General features: G+C 31.2%; 1 protein-coding gene across 3 annotated transcripts; it reads right to left on the reverse strand.

Annotated features, from left to right (window-relative positions):
* Positions 1-2,293: 2,293 nt before the first annotated feature.
* On the reverse strand, positions 2,294-21,545 carry LOC149933774 (SH3 domain-binding glutamic acid-rich protein homolog). 3 transcript variants are annotated; one of them, XM_090155415.1, is made up of 5 exons: positions 21,352-21,539; positions 15,971-16,153; positions 11,881-11,976; positions 10,976-11,009; positions 2,294-2,363 (listed from the first exon to the last, which is right to left on the reverse strand). In XM_090155415.1, the coding sequence occupies exons 1-5, from the start codon at positions 21,394-21,396 to the stop codon at positions 2,353-2,355; spliced, it is 369 nt and encodes a 122-aa protein (XP_090011541.1). In that variant the 5' UTR covers positions 21,397-21,539; the 3' UTR covers positions 2,294-2,352. The 3 variants fall into 3 exon arrangements, with proteins under 3 accessions (XP_090011541.1, XP_090011542.1, XP_090011540.1); XM_090155416.1 differs by lacking the exon at positions 2,294-2,363 and adding an exon at positions 2,476-3,077 and having other exon boundaries at positions 21,352-21,538; XM_090155414.1 differs by lacking the exon at positions 2,294-2,363 and having other exon boundaries at positions 9,823-11,009; positions 21,352-21,545.
* Between the last annotated feature and the right edge of the window lie 41 nt (positions 21,546-21,586).

Raw genomic sequence — 21,586 nt, forward strand, 5'->3', positions numbered from 1 at the left:
TCGAAGACCTATTGGGTACGAGTTAGTAGTAAGTTTTTTAATTTCTTCAAATTTGTTTAGGATTTAGCTATATTATCCCTTTTAATTATGGACTAATCTACTTTTTCGCGTATTTTATCTTCTTAAAAACTTACTCAAGTAGTTCTTCCAAAAATTGTTATTTTCTAATTGTAGTAAATTACTAGAGGCTTTGTGACATCATAAAGTACGAATTTAGTTAATTTTTTTATAAATTTCTACATTACAACACCAATTCTGAGCTTCAAAAATTGATTAGCTAAATTACTCAATTTTTTTAAAGTTATTTTCTAATTATAATCTAAGGCAGGTGTCGCTTTTAATTAAATTTATTTAAGAAATTACTATATTTAGTTTATTATTAAGTGTATAAAATCGTTTTAAGCTCTCAAAGAATATCAAGTCTGCCCTATATGCCAAGACACTAAAAATACTGGCAATGTAAATGTACTGTAACTTTTAATAAGAATATAATAATAATAATAATAATAATCAGCACCCAGGGCACCACCTTAAGCGTAAGTCATCAGGCGACTTTTAAAGTCATTCCCTTACCAAAAAATAAGTTGGTTTTTAGTTGGTATTCACATTTAAGTTGATATTAAGTTGGTTTTAAGTGGTCAGCATATTTCAGTAAACTAGTTGAGTTGGTAATAAGTTGGTTTTAAGTTGGTGGGAAAATGCCTTTTTCTTTAAGTTGGTATTTAGTTGGTTTTTAGTGGTCAGAAAATTACATATTATTTTTTAAGTTGGCTTTAAGTGGTCTTTATTAAGTAACATTTTAAGTAAGTTTTAAGTTGGCTTTTAGTGGTCTTTATTAAGTAACATTTTAAGTAAGTTTTAAGTTGGCTTTAAGTGGTCTTTATTAAGTAACATTTTAAGTAAGTTTTAAGTTGGTGTTAAGATGTTTTTAAGTAGGTTTTTAGTTGGTATTTGTCTCAAATACAAACTTAAAACCAACTTAAATAGTTCTTAGACCAATTATTTTTTGGTAAGGGATTAATTCAGGTGGCCGGGTTACAATGCCACGCGAGCCAACAGCTCCCAACACTAACTATTACCATTAACCCCCACAAGTTTTTATGGAAGGGGAAACCGAAGGACTAAGGGGAAACCCCCCTTACCAAAAAATAAGTGGTCTAAGAACTATTTAAGTTGTTTTTAAGTTGGTATTTGAGACAAATACCAACTAAAAACCTACTTAAAAACAACTTAACACCAACTTAAAATGTTACTTAATAAACACCACTTAAAGCCAACTTAAAACTTACTTAAAATGTTACTTAATAAAGACCACTTAAAGCCAACTTAAAACTTACTTAAAATGTTACTTAATAAAGACCACTTACAGCCAACTTAAAAAATAATATGTAATTTTCTGACCACTAAAAACCAACTAAATACCAACTTAAAGAAAAAGGCATTTTCCCACCAACTTAAAACCAACTTATTACCAACTTAACTAGTTTACTGAAATATGCTGACCACTTAAAACCAACTTAATATCAACTTAAATGTGAATACCAACTTATTTTTTGGTAAGGGCCCTTAAACCAGTAGGGAGAGAACTTGCAAACTCAACGCAGTTTTCACCCAGTGCCACAAGCTGATATCGAACACGGCTCCTCTTACTGCGAGGCGAATGTGCTAACCACTCTGCCACCACACCTTGAATACACAACCACTGAAATAAGGCCTATAATCTAGCCACTATATCAGTATCTGCATATCTTATTTTAAAGTTTCAAATTGACTAAGAAGTTGGAGGGGTTTTCATGGGATGATAATAGAATTAATCCAATTGGGATTAGTTATTTTTTAAACCATGTTCTTATTCAAAACAACTTTGCTTACGTGGGGAATTTATATGTAATCAAATAATGGATCAATAAACTTTTGAAAAAAAAACTGAAAAAAATGGATTATACCTTTAGACGTGGATTATAAAGAACTCACAGTGATAGTTCACTTCGAAAATATGTTTGTTTCAAACGCCATCAGTCCTAGCGGGATAAATTGGAACTATGCCTGAGCGGAAATGATTAAATTTGAAAGAGTTTGTTTATTTTAAATGTATGGCCACCGAAATCATGGATTTAACAAGAACTCATAGTAAAGTATTAAAAAGCTTAAGCTCGTGACGCGGAGAAAAACCTTTTATGATTTTTTGGTTTTATTTTATGGAAACACCTGTTTTAAGTTGGTTAAAATTTTATTGGAACTTTTAACCATTACTAACAATGTCGAATACTATAACTAAATCTAAAGTAGATCAACCTAAAGGGTTAAAGGTGAGTTCTTTTTCATCCATGCTTTAGACTAGTGCATCAAAATCTACTCTCGACCTGTTAAGATATTTAAAGTGGATTAGATTTTAGGCCTATTAGAAATTTTATAAGCGTATCTTAAATGAACCAATTCGAACACAAGCTTTAAAAATTTTATTGTGGCTATTTCTGCTACTCCATGTTGGATTTAGAAAAATAAATATAATTAGATAAGTATTTTTTTTAACTTTAATAAGTTAAACGTAACAACACTTGTGCCACTGAAATATATATACAATGTACTAAACTGTATAAACAGGCTATTCCATAACCTGTAGAATGTAATTTTGATCAAAAGCATCATATAAGTACACCCATAAATATTCTCTAAAATGTTAGGTAAAAACATTACTACCAGCAAGTGGACCCATATTAACGGTGAACAGAGAAAAATAAAATAAAAACTGGTTAGTATATGTTACCCAAAAAATACAAGCTCCTAAATTTGTGACTACATGTTGCATAACTCAAACCAAGTGACGTACAAAAACAAGCATGTTTAAAGGTTATGACTATTCAACATGGCACTTTTAAAATAAAAAAAACTGAAAATAGTAAATAAAAAGGCAGTTTTTTGTTATTTTTAGACGATCAAATCAAATTTGATCCTCTTGGAACAGTTGAAATGACTTTCAGCAAGCTGACATTCAAATTGAGCACTAAAAGTAATAACCAATCAGCACACTGCAGATATCTGTACGAAGTGTTAGTAACCTCTTAAGGAATTTCATGCTGTAATTAAAATAAAAATAAAACAATTAGCATATTCATTTCAAAAAATAATTTTTTCTAATTATTAAAAAAAAAAGGTTGTCATTTAGAGGAAGAACACAGAAATAATGTTATATAGTAGAAGCACATGACCATCTTTCTTAGATTGGCGTGTACTGTTTAAAGAACTGCAATGGGCCTGCTTGTTTTCCCCCTCAATTTTGTCTTAAACTTGACTTTGAGAAATGTGCTAGTCGCATTAGTAACAAATGCATTTAATATAAATAAATGGTTAAGTGTGACACTTTCTATTTTCCCACTGATAGTTTGGCCAATGACCATAAAAATCATTATGTGACTAATGTCTGAGAATTTTCAGGAAGATGTTACTAGACTTTGAAAGTATTTGTTAATGGTGCCTCTAAAATGACTGATGCATACTGCCTACTCAAAGGATCAACCAAGGCTTAAGCCCCAGTATTGGTAAAAATATTTACCGCCTGGTAATTTCTGCCATTAAGAAAGTATGGAGTTAGTTTCCACTTCCAAAACTTTCAATCCCTCCATAAGAGCTAGCTAGCTCTTATGGAGGGATTGAAAGTTATCTAGCTACCATAAACCAAAATCATATACAGTTTCATACTTTTTTGTTACTTATGCTAATACAAAAATATCATAAAATGTTTAGATAACATACTTCAAAAACCACTATGAGAATAGAAAACACGAATATATAGTTTGCAACCCCTTTTTCTATTAAAAAAATTATCAGGAAATGTGTATAGTGACTACATAAAATGTACACCAATTTCGGGACAAGCAAGAAATGAAACATAAGTTTGACACAATTAGGATGCAGAGTAAAACTTGAGAGCAGTACACATCAATGGCAGGTGGTAATTTGCTTTTACTATAGACAAGATATAATGATAAACTGTTAAAAACAATTTACTATAGTTTAGAAAATGGATTTGCATGATTGTAAATACAAGATTTTTGCTTATGATTACTGGAAAATGGCTATAGCCATTTTCCAGTAATCATAAGCTGGAGTGGACAAAATATTTAATAGCACTAAACAATTTTATCAAATACTAAATTGGATATATTTTTTTAAGGTTTTCCTGATTAAACAAACTCATTTGAAAAGCATGGAATAAATTTTAAAAGTTTTGAAAAGTTCAAGATTTTCTATGTAAAGTTGGTTTATTTAAAATTTTTATATTTAAACCTTTTTGGAATTAAAACAATATTTGGTAACAACCTAATGAATATAAAGTTATTATTATTAAAGATACTATTTAGAATTTGCCCCCTTACTCAGCCCAGATTTCACCACCAAAAATTTTAACTTAAATTTCCCAAATGATAGAAAATGGTTAAAATATTTTATATTTGGTATTATCAATTTGATCCCAATAAAAAATACTTGCACACCACTATAATAACCAATTAGTACAGTAAAATTTAACCAAGCTTATTAAAAAATACATTTCAAGATAGTTTCAACGATTACGTACATACATATAGCACCATATTTTAAATCATTTGTGTAAATGTGAAACTTTTAATATGGTTGAATTATTGCACCAACGAAAACAGACATGATAATGCAAACACGTTATTCAGATTAGCATTCAATTTTTCATAATGCATGCTCAAACAATGTCTTCTTTAATAGCTAGGACTACAAAAAACATATCATTGTCTAGGCATTGAAAATTACGTTATTCAACAACTTAAACAATGGGAGATAAAATTAATACATATGAGCCATGAGCAAACCAATCACTGTGTCAGTCGCTAAGCTATATTAAGGAGAGAATATCCATTATAAAGGTCATGGTTCAGTTACGTTACAGAGAGATACATGTAACTAATGTTTCAAACTTTTAAACATTTAAAACATCCAACTGGTCAGCCAATAAAAATTCAGATTGGGATAAGTTAATCGGAATTGTATACTTAATTTGGATTGATGCACAGTGGAAGCCACATTTTGATTCATTGTGTATTTGTACTCCTAGCTATTGGCATTATTTACAAACGGTTATTGTCAAAATAAAAAATATGACCATTAATTGTTGGTAATGAAAAAACTAACAATACCTTTTAGGTTAATTATAAAAAAAATTATTATACTCTCTTTTGGGTCATTAGAGGTGGAAAAAACCACACAGAGGGGAAGGAATATGGAAATCCCTTACCAAAAAATAAGTTAGCTAAAAACCACTTACGACAACTTGTATTTCAACTTGGTTTTCAGTTTGTATTTGGGACAAATGCCTACTAAAAAATAACCTAAATCGTCTTTATTAATCAACTTATTTCCAACTAAACCAGAATCGACATTTACATTTAACTACTTAAAACCAAATTAAAAATAATATGTAACTTCCTGACTACTAAAAACCAACTAATTACAAACTTAGCAAAAGAAGTATTTTCCTACCAACTGAATAACAACTTATTACCCCTTCAACTAGTAACTTGAAATATGCTGACAACTTGAGCCTACTTAATACCAAGTTAATATCAACTAATAATGTGTATACAAACTAAATACCAACTGAAATCAAACTTATTTTTTGGTAAGGGAAGCAGCCTGAAACTGAATTAGTTCAAATAAAATGTTTTCCCTAAACCCTGTGGTTGGTCACTTGAGTTGTCCTTTAAACATAAAAAAAGCAAACTTAATTTAAATAATACACGACTTCATTATTTAGGCACCATCTACGCACTACAGTTTCTCAAAAACTTATGGTATTTAAGGTATGGCGAAATTTTTGTTTACAGGAAATGAAACAAGAAGCATTTTCCTAGTGAAATCAGCCAATGCACTTGTGCAGACAATATTACTGATTACCCGGAAGTAGGTTGTAGCTAATAAAATCATAGCAAGTTAAAGATCACTATAAATATTAACCATGGTTTAATATATTCTTACTCATCAACTTTTCAAATTATTTGAATTTCTAAAATTGCCCCTACACATTATTTAAATGACATAAATCAAGTAAAAATCTTAATCCATGTGACCAAAAAACCTTTCATTTTATAATTTTGGTAGAACGTTGGGGAGATCTAAAATATAAAAATAAATAACACATCAAAAGGGACCATTCCTTGTTTTGTTAATTTAAGCATCTTTCCTCTCCAATTTGACTTAAATAGATAATTTAAATTACTCGTAGATTCCATCTAAATCCAATATCCACTAAACATAGATCTCCTTACGTGTAAAGCGAGCTTCATGGCCTTCTGTATAGCACATAACTTTTGTTTACTAGTTTTTCAATTGACTTTTCAAGGATTATAAATCCTGATTTCTCAACAACTTTTTAAGGATAGCTTGATTTGATATATATAAGTTTACTATATCTTATTAATTACTAATTATAAAGTGATACATTTTTATACAATTGAGTCAGAACTACAATAGCATGGGATCAAAACTGTAAGACCAGCTATTAAAGAATTAATGATCAAGAACAAAGAAAAAATACTCAGCTCAAGTCTTCAAACTTAACCACCTGTGTTCCGAAGTGGTAAATTTCAGGTGTCAAATATTGTGGCAAAAAGTGGTAAATACCGAAATGGTGAAGAATACTTTTACTGGCTAATATGCCAAATAGTGGCAAATAATAAATTTTAATAATAATAAAAAAACATACCAAAGGAAAAATATATTTGTGCTATTTAGACAAATAGTTGCCAGTTTTGGGCTAGAATCTCAATTATAGCCCAATCTAGTTATTTCTTTTGGCTATTTTACAACGATTTTTCTTGAGTTTGAATTTGTCTGCTATATATCTTTAAGGTGTTTTTAATGGTTCTTTTGTGAAAAACCGAAACAAATCTCGCATGTAAATGATGCTACATATCTGAAAGATATTATTTACATCATTTAAATGCATTTACTGATTATTAGTAACTTTGTCACATTTGCCACTTTATTCCACTGGCATGGACTTTATTCTAAAAAAGTGACATTTAGGTAACACTGTTAACCACCCCAGGAACCTAATTCAACATGTTAAATTTATTTTTCTAAGAATATATATATATATATATATATCCTGTAATTTTCAGTCACATCCCCTAAAATTGGGTATAAAGTTCGTACCAAAATTAACCAACAAAATTCCTACCATCATGTATGAAAACCCTCACTAACTACTACAAGTTTGTGTAGAAGGGTTTTTACTAGATAGTATGCTTAGCTAACAAACGTGAAAACTTTCACACATTTCACCGTGATTACAGTGTCTATCGACGAATTGACCTATTAACCACATCCCTGGTTTATCAAGTTAATACAAGTAATTAGCTAGTTATATATTAGTACAATCACTTAAGAATAAAAAAATTAAAAGTAGGAAACTAAAACTACACCCAAGACCAAAAGTGACAATAAGATCCAAAAGTGTGCCGGCATGTTATAATTTCCACTGGGTGCTTGTCGAAAATTAAAAAGAGAGTGTAGGAGCGAGTTAAGAGGAGGTAAAAATTAGCTCATATGAAAGAAAACGCTTCCAGCACATCCATCTAGCTGAATTTGTAGTCGATGGTGAGACTAGCTCAGAGTAGATATTTCAAAAGGCACAAAGGTAGGCCTGACACACTTTTGGGTATTATTTGGCTTTTGCAAAAACATATGAAAAGCAAAGACCAAGCACGGGGTTGCCACAAAAATTTCAGTTTCAAATTCCCTGACCTTTTAAAAGGTTCAAGTTTGTGACTGTAGAACACTATATTTTACTATTACCAGATTTTACTTTGCAGTTTTTATTTTAGGGTTGACGACTCTTTCAGTTATAGTTTAAAAGCCCTGACTTTTCTCAAATTCTTAAAATTCTCAGACTTTGTAGGCTTACTTTCAAATTCCCCGACTTTCCTGACCTGTGGCAACCCTGAAGCAAGAATTAGCGCAAAGAGTTCATTCAGCATAAAAGAAACTGAAAATTTATTTTACGTAAAATTTGCATTTTAGAAGAATTTTTGAACATCCTGATTATGTATTCACAAAAAAAATAAGATATTAGAACAATAAATTGGGGATATGTCCTGATAGCCCAATGAGAGAACTTCTACAATACTAACATTTCTGATACCATTACTTTTCTGTAACTAAAGTTCTTGAAAATACTGTCTACAATCATAAACCCGATTAAGTCCAGTACACCCCAGTACTGCAAGAAAAATTACAAAAATAGTGCCATTGAACCAAAAATTTCAGGACGGCTGAATTGACTACACTTTATTTTTTCATCGTTTATCTCAATAGCATAATATAATAAAATATGAACAATTCAACAGCAACCAATAGACTTGCAAAAGTCTAGGCATGCAGGGGTGTTGGGAAATTCTATTCTTAGCTTTCTCGCAGGTGTGGCCTGTGTTTGTTGCCATGACAACGCGTTTAGTTCAGCCATGACACCCATGGTAGTCACGTGCTTTTTTCGTAGGATCGTGTTGAGTTTTGCCTCGTTAAATAAGGTCATGACAGCCGTTTCAAGGCAGGGCTTAGCTACAACGCTAGGAGCAAGCACCCATTTAAGTTGGTAGCTGACCTACTTCAAGATTTTTTCACTTGGTATGTATAGGTTGGAAATGACGTCCTGTTAAATTGTATGTTCCACCTCATTTCAATGGACTTGCGGCCTTGCCACTATTAATAACAATATTGTAGGATAGTGTATACTACATTATGTAAATTTTCTCATTGAGCATAGAAACCATTTTATAGAAACATATATAGTCTTGAGCACAGTGATAATTCATTTCATTACCCAATTTAGTTGATATAAAACCACCCAAGGCCATAAGTATTAGCCTCTCATATTATCCGCAGACATAATCAGCAATAGAGGCTGACAAAATAAGAGAAAAATACTGTACAGCTTTCTGTGCACCATTTGTTGGCTCAACTGCCACAGAAAATATTATTATGTTACTCTCACCAAACAAATCTGTTGGAATATAATAGATAGTTTTGTGTCTAAATTAAGAACACAATTTCGTTTTAATAGAAAAACCAAACTCAAATATAAAAATTAACTTCAAAGGCGTTGATAGATTTTTTATACAAGTTTTAACCTAGAATATGAGTTCTGTATTTCATACGTAAACTAAACTGATGATAAATACTATTGTATTCTTGAACAAAATTTTATTGACAAAAGCCATTTTAATTCTTAATTTCTAATAGTAATAAAATGGAATTTATCAATAATTTTAAACCGACATTTTCCAACATAATGAACTTTCTAAAACTAAATTCTAAACAATTATTAGTATTTAAGTTTAAATTAATACTCCTAATTTAAAACTTTTTATTTCCAAACAAATTTTAAAATATAAAATTGTCATCTGTTAAGCTATTTCTTAAGTAAATTATTTGGTTTTCTAAACAGCTGACTTAAATAAACAGTGCAATTATAAAAACAATCATTTTGTAATTAAACTGTGCTATTGTCTCTTCCAACAGAGCTAGATGTACGCATGCTCTTACCTCCTAACTCTTTTCAACTCCATTAGTAAATTAGGCTAATGAAATACTTAAAAGGAAATTCATAAAATTTAAAATTTCAGTGATAATAATATTTAAAACATGATGAGTTTAAATTAATATTCTGTCCATTAGAAACATATTTAAGTTTTCTTTATATGCCTTACTAAATTGGCGATAGAATGATACTGTGATTTTGAACTTACTCTTGTACGACCATTTTTAAACAAATTCACTTGTTAAAACTTAAAAAAAAAATGAGAGAACTAGATTCGGTTCCATTCCCCCAGCCCAAAAACTTTCCAATGAAAAATTTAAATGCAGTGTTCCTATAAAGCCACCTTTTTGAAGAAAAGTCCAGGCCAGTGGCAAATAGTGGAAAATTGACAAAAAGTGGCAAATAGTGGCTATTACAGAAAAATTGCATTTTAAAGCTTAAAAAAGTAATTGGAATTAAATTTATAAGAAGTTTATTTCAAAAATGTCTTAGTTTACTCTGAACTTACAATGTTAGAATTAATTATTCAAAAAAATTAACACTTTTTGAATGTTAATCAGAATCTGATAATTCTACACATATATATTGCCTTAAGTAGCCCAAAATCTAAATTTGTATTATAATATTTTTTAATTATTAATTTATAACCCTCTGTGGTAAAAACATTTACTGGCCACTAAATTCACTTTTGTCCAGGCTGGAATTTTGCACTATTTTCCACACTGGAACACTGTTTAAAAGATTCTGTATAAATTTTAAACTTTTAGTTTTAAACCCTTACCAAAAAATAAGTTGGTATTTAGTTGGTATTCACATTTAAGTTAGTAATAAGTTGGTTTTAAGTTGGTGGGAAAATGCCTTTTTCTTTAAGTTGGTATTTAGTGGTCAGAAAATTACATATTATTTTTTAAGTTGGTTTTAAGTTGGCTTTAAGTGGTCTTTAATAAGTAACATTTTAAGAAAGTTTTAAGTTGGCTTTAAGTGGTCTTTATTAAGTAACATTTTAAGTAAGTTTTTAGTTGGTTTTTTAAGTTGGTGTTAAGTTGTTTTTAAGTAGGTTTTTAGTTGGTATTTAGTTGGTATTTGTCTCAAATACAAACTTAAAACCAACTTAAATAGTTCTTAGACCACTTATTTTTTGGTAAGGGAAGGACTAGAAAACCCGTGGGATCATGGAAAATTAATCATCTTCGTCTTCCTCCTCCTCTTCTTCTTCTTCCTCCTCCTCCTCAACCTCCTCTTCGGGTGAATCTTTTTCATCGTCTTGTTCTACCTGATCATTACCAGTATCTATTTGTGCATCACTTTCTTCCGGCGTTTCATTATTACCCTCAACATCATCTAAATGTTCTTGCTCAATTTGTACACCATTGGTAAGATCATGAAACCCATTAACAAACCCTAACCCACCTTTCTCATTTTCTTCTGAGATCTCTGCAGAAACCTTAAGAAATTAAAAGAAATGTTAAGTGATAATTTTTAATTAAAAAAAATGAAATATGGAGAACTTAATAAATATTTAAAGGGACTATAACCCAACTCAAAACTGAGGAGAGAGGAGACCTATTTGAGAGGGTGGATTAGAATTTTAAGTAGAAATAAGCGCTTGTGTTGAAGTATAATTTAAGACCAAAAATATGTTAAGACAATTTTGACCATTTCTCGCAATCTAACTCATTGTCTGCCAATACGCTTTCAGGCAATCAAAATTGGTTAGTTTTTAACCCCCTCTTTCGTAGTGGACAGAAACTAGTCCATATTACTAGTGGGGTTGGGTGGTTATGTCAGGCCCAACATAGCACTTTGACCAGAGGAACATTGTGCTGTCCCAGCCAATTAGAGCTGAAAAAGTCCCACCTCGAAAACTAGATCATAGACCTCATCAACATATTAATTCTCCATAACGGTAACTAAATACGTTCTTTATGAAACTTAATTCCTAAAAAAACTATAAATAACACAAGCTAAAGCAATGAATTACTGGTTGGCTTAGAAGTATGGTGGGAAAATGTTACAACTAACATTATCTAAATTAGTAATATGATTAATGCTCTAAATTTCAGTCTGTCAGTGACTCACAGTACGCTAAAAGCGAAAGTCGAGATACATAACTTTTGATATCATTACAGGTTGAGACCAACTCAATATATTTCACCATTTTTGTGTTTAAACTAAAACAGTACTATTGTATTTTTTATAGATTTAACTAAAACAACATTCTTGTTTTACACAAATAAGGGATTATATACTTGTTGTAAGTAGAGCTTGCACTAGATTTCAAATAAAACCATTGTACTGGTATTAGAAAAACTTACTTTGCTGTCTCCATTTTTTGAGAACTTTCTTTCTGGAAGTTGAAGAAAAGTCATAAGGTTATCGTTCTCAGTGGCAATTTCGAAATCAGTGTAGTCCTGAAAAAAAATTAAACACAATGCAGTTTGATTTTTATAACTACAAATATAGCTCCTGAAGAAGTACCGTGTTTCGATTAAAGCTCATGTAAATTTATAAATAAATGGTTTTTCAAAAACTTTTTTTATGAAGTATATGTAGCAGCCTTTTATCAAACCTTTTATCCTTTTTTTTTAATAATTGACTATGGAACAAAATTCATGAGTAAATAACTATATACTGTCATGGCTAAAACACTATACATAAAATTCTATACAAGAGACACTATACTTCATGACTAAATTTTTTTAATTAAAACTATTTCGTTCCATTAAAATTTTTTGCGAGCTTTCGAACCAAGGTTCCTATTAAACCTAAATCACAATAACCACTTTGTTATTGTAAATTAGCTTGAAGAAGAACTACGGTTCGAAAGCTCAGAAATTTTTTAAATGGAACGAGTTTCAATAAAAAAATTTTAGTCATGAAGTATTGTGTCTCTCGCATTGAATTTTATGTATCTAATTGATTGATAGTTTAAAGGTATTAGAAACGTATAAAATGTAAAATGTAAATGTAATTACTATTTGCAGAAGTATTTAATATTTATCGATAAAGGCGTAGCAACATTAATTTAAAAACTTCTGCTAACAAACGCTACGACTTGTTTTTAACATACCACAAATCAACCCTGGTGGCAGAAGTTATAAATTAACTGATCCAGCATAAATAGAGAAGTTCATACTTCCCTTAAGAGATAAATATCTGGGAATCTTAGAAACATTTATCAAAATAATTTAAAATCAGGTGTACAAAAGATTCGATTTACAACTGGCAACCCCCTTGAAATATTTTGACAAAACGGAATCTTAAGTGTAATTATTTTCAGCATTTTGAAGCAATTTTTGCCCTCATTTTTTTATTTAGAAAGAGGTGGGATGAATGGTAAAAACTAAAAACTCTTGAGAACTCCTTTAAAAATCTATAAAGAGTTCATTATGAGATTATGTTATGGTTTCATATTACAAAAACATTTCATGGGCAAGCCTAAAAAGGAGTAGCTTGTTCGATTCCAAGTATATTTAATATACAGGAACCAAAATGGTTGTGTTCCATTAAGCTCTATCTAACTTAATTAAAAAAATATGCAATTTTTGAGCAGTATACCATTTATTATTTGTTTTCCTTCGACATTAGTTGAAAATGTAGCAATATATAGTGATACGTACATGTTCAACTCCACTATGGTGGGGTCAAAAGTTGCCACTTAATAGCGCTTAAAATTGATTTAGATTGAATTCAATTTTAGTTGAATAGCTGATGTCTTTAATTATATTAAATTAAAATAGAATGTGACCACAAAGGTTATATATTTAACATTGTAAGTCAAAATTAGACTAATTTACTTCCCTTGAATAAAAATTAATTTTTAATCCTAATACCCTTGGCACCACCCTAGGCCGAGGGGCTGATCACTCCGCGTAATCGGTGTACAGAGCCGTACCTTTTACTGTACTAATGGGATTACGCGTAATCTTTGAAGTCCCTGCCTTTGTCAGTGGTAATCTAAGCGTAATCCGGTGTACAGATTTTCTAAGAGTGGTTAGCTCCTCGCCCTAGGCCCAAGCCATCTAGGGAATTTCAATGCCTTTACCCCCAGTGGCCAGGTTAAAAAAAAATTAAACAGTATTTCAATACTGTGCCATTGCTCTGACATTTCCTGAAAAAAGGTTTTGTTTTTAAGATTTAACCAGGTAAGTTTTATAAAAAGTAATTGGTACTCGATTGGATTGGGAACAGAACGTTAATTATTTATGCTGTTATTACTCGTAGTATAATTTTAAATGATTAAAACAACAACATTGGGTCACCTGTTTTCCATCAAAGGGGTGAAGTTTAATACAGTCAAATCTATAACACTTTGGACAAAAGGGGATTTCACTAGTCAGACAAATATAACTAAGTTTTAGTTTAAAGCACTCGCATACAACTCCCAAGTAGCTTTCATTAAGAACTAAATTTTACCAGAAGTAATAATATTAACGTAAGTTTGTCATGAAGTGAGTGAGTAATTATAAGTTTCGAAGAGGAAATGCCGAGCCAGGAAATAAGTCACCCTTTCCCTTACCAAAAAATAAGTTAGTTTTTAGTTGGTATTCACATTTAAGTTGATATTAAGTTGGTCTTAAGTGGTCAGCATATTTCAGTAAACTAGTTAAGTTGGTAATAAGTTGGTTTTAAGTTGGTGGGAAAATGCCTTTTTCTTTAAGTTGGTATTTAGTTGGTTTTTAGTGGTTAGAAAATTACATATTATTTTTAAAGTTGGCTGTAAGTGGTCTTTATTAAGTAACATTTAAAGTAAGTTTTAAGTTGGCTTTAAGTGGTCTTTATTAAGTAACATTTTAAGTAAGTTTTTAGTTGGCTTTAAGTGGTCTTTATTAATTAACATTTTAAGTTAAGTTTTTAGTTGGTTTTAAGTTGTTTTTAAGTAGGTTTTTAGTTGGTATTTGTCTCAAATACCAACTTAAAACCAACTTAAATAGTTCTTAGACTACTTATTTTTTGGTAAGGGTTACCAGGGTTGGCATGGAACCAGCCATACCAGATATAACCACCTGGTTAAAACCTGTTAAAGCCACTTGAAAAAAATCAAGATTTTTTAACTTTTTAAAAAATATTTTTAAAAATTTACAATATTTTGATAAATGTCTAGATTATTTACTAATTGCCATTAATCCCCCACACTTTGATTTCATAATTAAACAAATTGTAGTTAGTTCAAATTCTCCTTTAATTGAGGGGCCAGGGGTAGGTTTAATGTACAAAGGTACGCTGCCTGACTTCGGTGACTCGCTCGGCGCGTCATAAACAAAAACTAGGAGGAAATCGAAACAATTTAACTATTTAATATAGTTATTTTCCTTACTTTGTTTAGTTTTTAATTTAAAACAATACCAACAATTTACTAATTAGAAAGTGAGTGACATAAGTAAAAGTCTATGCTGTTTATATTTTAGCCAGCTTTAGCAAAAAAAAATTGTTATAACCGATTAAAACCACTGGTCTGGCTTTATTCAATAAAATCCGCCTTAAATAGTTACCTAATGATTTATTATGGTCATTGGCTAAACAAGAAAAAAAATATTAGCTGGGAGAGGAAGTGTCATGCTTACGCTTACGTTATACTGATGACTTTATTAAGAAATTTCTTGCTTATAATTACAAAGAAACTAAATAGTCTATATTTTTTTTTAATAAAATAGCATCGTCTGGCATTATAACTCAACATGATCTGTACTTTTCCGTGATTGCATAAAAATTATTTATTGATTTTTATATACGTAGAGTATAAAGATAAGCCCTCCAGCAAAATACACAAGCAACAAACACAGCACCCTACACAAGGAGAAAGCAACCTGTCAAAAGTTGTGCATTTTCTTGTGCACAGTTTTCATTGGTTAGACGCTTCAGCGCCTGATGCCGTTGGAAGGGGAAAATTCGTAAATTACCGTCATCCTGCCCGTAAAACGTTCAGCAAAAAGCTCATCCAATGAAATTTGTACACAACACTGCGTTAGCGTGTTTAAAGTTTAGCTGCGTTCTTCTTGTGTTTGTTACTCCTAGGTATCACATGGCTGTTGATCATATGGCGATGAGGCACAGAGCATAATGAAGGACTCCAAAGACCATTAAAAATGTGGATTTATTCTAGAAATGACCTCAGTAAAAATTTAACACACTTGCCTCTTCGTTGCATCCTCATGTTGCAAAATTAGTATTATTATTATTAAACTAACTAATACACTTAAGTGAATTCCTAATGGCATCTCATACGTAGAAATCAAGGAAGAGAACCCAAAAAGCGTTAAAACCCTTCTTCAATGTGAAAACTCTTGTTGTATTACTCTCGATTTACTTGAATTATTATAACACAGATGCAGAGCACCACAAAGTTAAAATACTGATACACTTACAAAACACAGAATTATAAACATGTATCAAAAAGTACAATACCCCAAGATAGTGTTCATCCACAAAGATCTGTGGCGGTAAGGCTTTGTTCTTTCCGTGCTTTGAGCATTCTTCACGCATGAAGCTCTTCTGCTCCTCTTTTCCTGGTTCAGTTATATCAATCACTTCATGGTCAATTTTCAGAGATTCCAAAATAAACAACACTCTTTGTTGAGTTTTTCTAATCTGAAACACAAAAGCAAACACATAAACAAAAACTTACCTATAATAATAATAAAAGCTTAGCTTTATTGAGATATCCTTTTCAGTACAAAACTGTTTTAGGATTCTTAGGAAAGGGTCTTGTTTTAATTTAAGTTGAATTATTATTATTGTTATTATCCCAGCTGAATATTCATATTTACTCCGTTGCATCATGTTATCAATTTGAATTCCAATAATTTAATACTGAGATATTAAAATTGTTTATGGTTGTACATTCTTTTATGGTTGGTCACTGGCAGCTAGGGTATATGTCATAATTTAATTCCGTTTTCATTGATGCTTTATTTGCATGGCGTTTATTAGAGTTTTCGGCCTGTTTGAAAAAGTTAGTGGAACAGCTTATTGAGCTTCCACTTTGAAAGTAATAGAGAATATATGGTGGTTGTTCATAAATTGTAGTAATGCCAGTGAATTTTTGTTTCTCCAATGGTAGCCAGTTCAATTTTTCAAGCGCACCTTAATTGGCTCTGATTCCATGGTACCTTATTAACAAATCTTGTACCATAATGGTAAATGGATCGATTCAATAATGAAATTGATAAATATTACTGTAGAGACTAATAAGTTTTTGCAAAATTTGGGGATAATAGTTGTGACAACATTAATTTAATTTCAAATTTCAGTTTCACACTCCATAAAATATCCTCACTTTGATTTATTAAAATAGGCATTTTTCCCAATTCTACGCGGTTAATTTTTTTAGGAGAATCTTATTGGAAGGTTATTCAAAGAACTAGGCCATGGGAAGAGGCACACATTTGTGAATTTTGTTACTAACACAACCAAAATAGAGGCACCTAGATATTTTCACACTAAAAACAAACATAGCGCTAATACATTGAATTGGTTGTTCCACCACTGAAGATAGTACATTATACCTTTCAAATGTAATTCACACTTTATGTTCAAGATAAATTACTTCATTTGGGAAGTTATACCTTAATTAATTGAAAACATCATTCTCATAATGAGTATGTAAACTTGGCGTAATGGGTGATGTACAGTCAAAGTAAATGATCTACCAGGGTTGGCACTTTTATAATTTTTTTATTTTTATATAAAAATTATTCAATTGATTCTTTTTATTTAAATCAAATCCCTATACAATTAATGGATACTTTACTTTTATCAGTTAGCTAATCTTGAATTAAATTTAATTACTATTTTATATTTTAGTTTGGTTAAGCAAAGGAGAAACCTGCTCGAAAAACAATGACTTCGTTTCTCAATGGACATGCAACATGACGTCAATAAACCCATTCAGTAAAATCCTGCTGACCATTGACCTCAGCGCTGAGCTTTTTAGAGTTACTAAACGCAGCCATAGATATTCAGGAGCAGACGAAAATTCGTACAGTGCCCCCGCTTTATTTAATACGCTGGCTGCAAGGATGGTTTTGAAATCTTTACATAATTATTATTAATTATAAACTAGCTGTGGTAACTAATTAAACTACAATTAGTGGGAAAAGTAAACTGAGTGCATTTGAAAAACCATTTATAAGTTTAAAAAAATCATTTTGAAGTTTGAAAAACCATTTAAGTTTGAAAAATCATTTTGCAGTTTGAAAAACCATTTTGCAGTTTGAAAAACCATTTTGCAGTTTGAAAAACCATTTTGCAGTTTGAAAAACCATTTTGCAGTTTGAAAAACCATTTTGCAGTTTGAAAAACCATTTTGCAGTTTGAAAAACCATTTTGCAGTTTGAAAAACCATTTTGCAGTTTGAAAAACCATTTTGCAGTTTAAAAAACCATTTTGCAGTTTGAAAAAACATTTTGCAGTTTGAAAAACCATTTTGCAGTTTGAAAAACCATTTTGCAGTTTGAAAAACCATTTTGCAGTTTGAAAAACCATTTTGCAGTTTGAAAAACCATTTTGCAGTTTTAAAAACCATTTTGAAATTTGAAAAACCATTTTGCAGTTTTAAAAACCATTTTGAAATTTGAAAAACCATTTTGAAATTTGAAAAACCATTTTGCAGTTTGAAAAACCATTTTGAAATTTGAAAAACCATTTTGCAGTTTGAAAAACCTTTTACAAATTGCATTTTGTATTTTTATTTTGAGCTGCAAAAACCATTTTGCATTTAGAAAAACCAATTTTCAAAATTTACTTTGCATTTTGAGTTACTTAATTTTAAGACCTAACAGTTGAAGAACCTGATTATTTCACTTCATAAAAATTCGCAATGGACCTCTGGTCAAATGTTAGATTCCAGACCACCCATTTTCCTAATTCCCCCAACTTGTTCTCTTTTTTTCCACTTTGCATTAGGCAAACATTTTACCAAACTTTATAAAAACCTGAAATTACTGTCCTGAATTTTTGCATACAACTTTATTTAGTCTTAACCTTAAAATCCTCATGGTTGTTTACGCAATTATATATGCAGGAAATAGGTGCCCAAATATGGTTTTTCACTAAAATCTACTTTCATATTAAATTTGGAACTATGAACTATCACAAAAATAAAGGTTTATGGTATCCCTTATGCTTTCAGACATAATTGAGAATGGTTGAATTGTAAAAATTACACAATGGAGATTGGTTGAATTTTCCAACTCCACCCAATGTTATTTACTTATTATTTCAAGCTCCACCCTAATTTAACATTAGTTTTCATCTATGTTTGGAGTAAACTATAGTGGAACTATGGCTGATGAAGAAGGTACATAACATATATGGCTGTTTTAAATTAATAACCTCTGTTTATATCCTACCAAAATTCTGTTATATAGCAGTGAACACGTATAATTACCATCAGAGCTATAAGGTAGGCTAAGCGAATGAGAGAGACACACGAGACTTTATCACGACCCTACCACTTTTGCTCTGCCTAAATTCCATTTTTCCTCCCTCTATGCCCAGAAAAACGAAAACTGTCTAAAACAAAGTAAAAAAATACTATCAGGGCACTAGATAGTGCATCTCCTCCCTCCCCCCCTTAGTTTGTAAGACTTTGTGATATATTGATAGTTTATAATGCCAAAACCCAATTAATTAATTATATTTTTCTGCACTCATGATTTTGATCTCATTTATCTAAAATAACGGCCAATGTGAAGAATAGCCCCCCCTATTATATTTCGATTTTTATTCGATTTATTGGTAGCATTTTTTACGCTGAATTTAATGGTGTATGAATTATTATCCGCAAACATATAAATTAAAAGTTATCGGGAATGGGATTTTTCAATTTTCACTGGTATTATCAGGAAATTTCACTGTCTGTTCTACCCCGAGATAGAGTAGGACACATGAAAACAAACTTTCATTTTGGTCTATACTAATTGAATATCAATAAATGATTTGGGCCAATGTGAAGAATTGAACATCAATTAACTATTTTACTTTTCCGCGTATTTGGACAATACTTGATGCGTTGAACATCAATTAATTATTTGGGCCAATGTGAAGCATTGAACACCAATTAACTATTTTAGTTTTCCGCGTATTTGGACCATACTTGATGCGTTATGGCTAGGTAATGTCCTCTAGGTCGCGTTATAGGCGGCCCATCGTGATAGCAAGAATGGGGTTGGGGTGGCGCCAATAGTCTGTTTTCAATTGCACAAGTTGAAATTCAGTCGATAAGAACTTTTCTTACCCTCGCAAATGCTTTGAAATTGTAGATTTTTCACACGTGTTAACGAAGTCCTTTGGGCTATTTTTAACAATAGGTACTTTGGTTTTTTTTTTGGTTTTGTTTATTGTTTTCGGGTTTATGATACTTGATGCGTCAGGCTTGGTGCTGTCCTCTAGGTTGCGTTATAGTTGGCCCATAGCTTTTTTTAGTATGGGGTTGGGGAGGCGCTGCGCGCCCCCAGCGCTCGAGCGAAGTGAGTGCGCGGCGCCGTTAGGCGCCAATACTTAGAGTACATTCGACGTTGTATAAGTCAACATCCAACAGAAGTCATAGTATGGTTAAAAAAAAACCTAAAATGCGTTGAAATACGAGAAAAATTCCCAACCCTTAAAAGTTAGTACTGTTCTGCATTTCAGCCTTTTCCTTTTTCGTCATCAGTCCTACGGTCTCCAAAACGTATTAAAATCTAGACATTTAAAGAATCGTCCTCCTCATCAGTCCTACGTCATCAAATAAACAAACAAATCTCGAAATATGTCGTATTTCCCGTTGTAAAAATTGCTGGCAAGTAACAATTTTACATTGATCATATCTTTTTAAACAATAAATTGCGATTAAAACTTTTTGCATTGTTAAAAAATCCCGTTCTTTGAGGTACATATCATTAACATATTCAGTTCCCTCCCAAATCCCTTATTTGTAAGAGTTAAGTATAGACTACACTACCACTACAAATTTCATTTTCAGTATTACTTCTTAGTACACACCAAACATAAAGTTTGATTTCACGTGTCCTGCTCTATCTCGGGAGAAAAAGTATAGAACTCACATTAAACTATTGTCGAAAATGCATTAAAATTGACGGTTTTCAAAACGCGTTAACTTAACTAATTATCATTTGCGGTTACTAAAAAAAATACCTTCGTACTCCTTACACACTGGGCTTTCATCTAAGAAAATAAAAAAACAATAAAAGGAGGGGGGGCTGTTCTTCACTTTTGCCAAAATAACAGAATAAAAATAGGCTCTAATATTCCAAAAAAATAAATTTGATACCTAAGACACGGAGAATAAAGTTGAGACCTTCCCCTCGAATTTAATGTGTGGGCCCTTTATTAATAACCTAGGTTATTCTTTTTGGTAAATCCCAATCCCTTTCAGATTTCATCAGCCACGAACCCCCCTGAAAGTGTTGGTGTCGTAATAACTTATAGATCATTAGACATTATACTTTAGAAATTGAGATGGTTGTTGGATTTCTTACTTTTGAAATTGGGATAGAACCTTTTTTACTTCATTATATTTTTAATTGCGTTCCTATCAATTTAGCAATGTTTTAAGATATTCAGTTTAGATCTTTTCATTTAAGCTAATACAATGAATATTTGATATCAATCACATTTAGTGTTATTTGCATTTTCTGTGATGCTACGCATCATATAAAGTAACACTTCCTTAATATAAACCTGTTGAAGGTTAGGGCTAAATCCGTCTAAAGGACTGTGCCTCAGCTATTTTATGAAAAAAGAAACAATAAAGATGATGTACAATGCATTTCGCTCAAATTTACCTCTTGGCTTGCAGAAATTCCAGATACATAAACTTTAATAACCATTGTGGTATTTTAAACTATCTAAGTACTACACAAAATAATGACGTTAATTCTATTAAAGTACTTCCTTGTCAAACCGACTCATTTTTAGCAGAAACGCCGCTTTTGACCCCCTCTCAACCGATAAAAAGCTTTACCCATAAGTCCATGTTTTATAATACCGGCTTTTGGTGTCTAAGGCCTTTGGGTGACA

This window comes from Leiobunum rupestre, chromosome 8, assembly GCF_980474605.1.
Source record: "Leiobunum rupestre chromosome 8, qqLeiRupe1.1.hap1, whole genome shotgun sequence".
NCBI classification, from domain to species: domain Eukaryota; kingdom Metazoa; phylum Arthropoda; class Arachnida; order Opiliones; family Sclerosomatidae; genus Leiobunum; species Leiobunum rupestre.

Excerpts from the sequence above, each read along its gene's own strand:
- LOC149933774 (XM_090155414.1), bottom strand. The coding sequence starts at position 21,396 with ATGGTTATTAAAGTTTATGTATCTGGAATTTCTGCAAGCCAAGAG. Across the intron at positions 11,977-15,970 it reads TGGATGAACACTATCTTGGG|GACTACACTGATTTCGAAAT; the intron begins GTATTGTACTTT and ends ATTTTTTTTCAG. Across the intron at positions 11,010-11,880 it reads CAAAAAATGGAGACAGCAAA|GTTTCTGCAGAGATCTCAGA; the intron begins GTAAGTTTTTCT and ends TAATTTCTTAAG.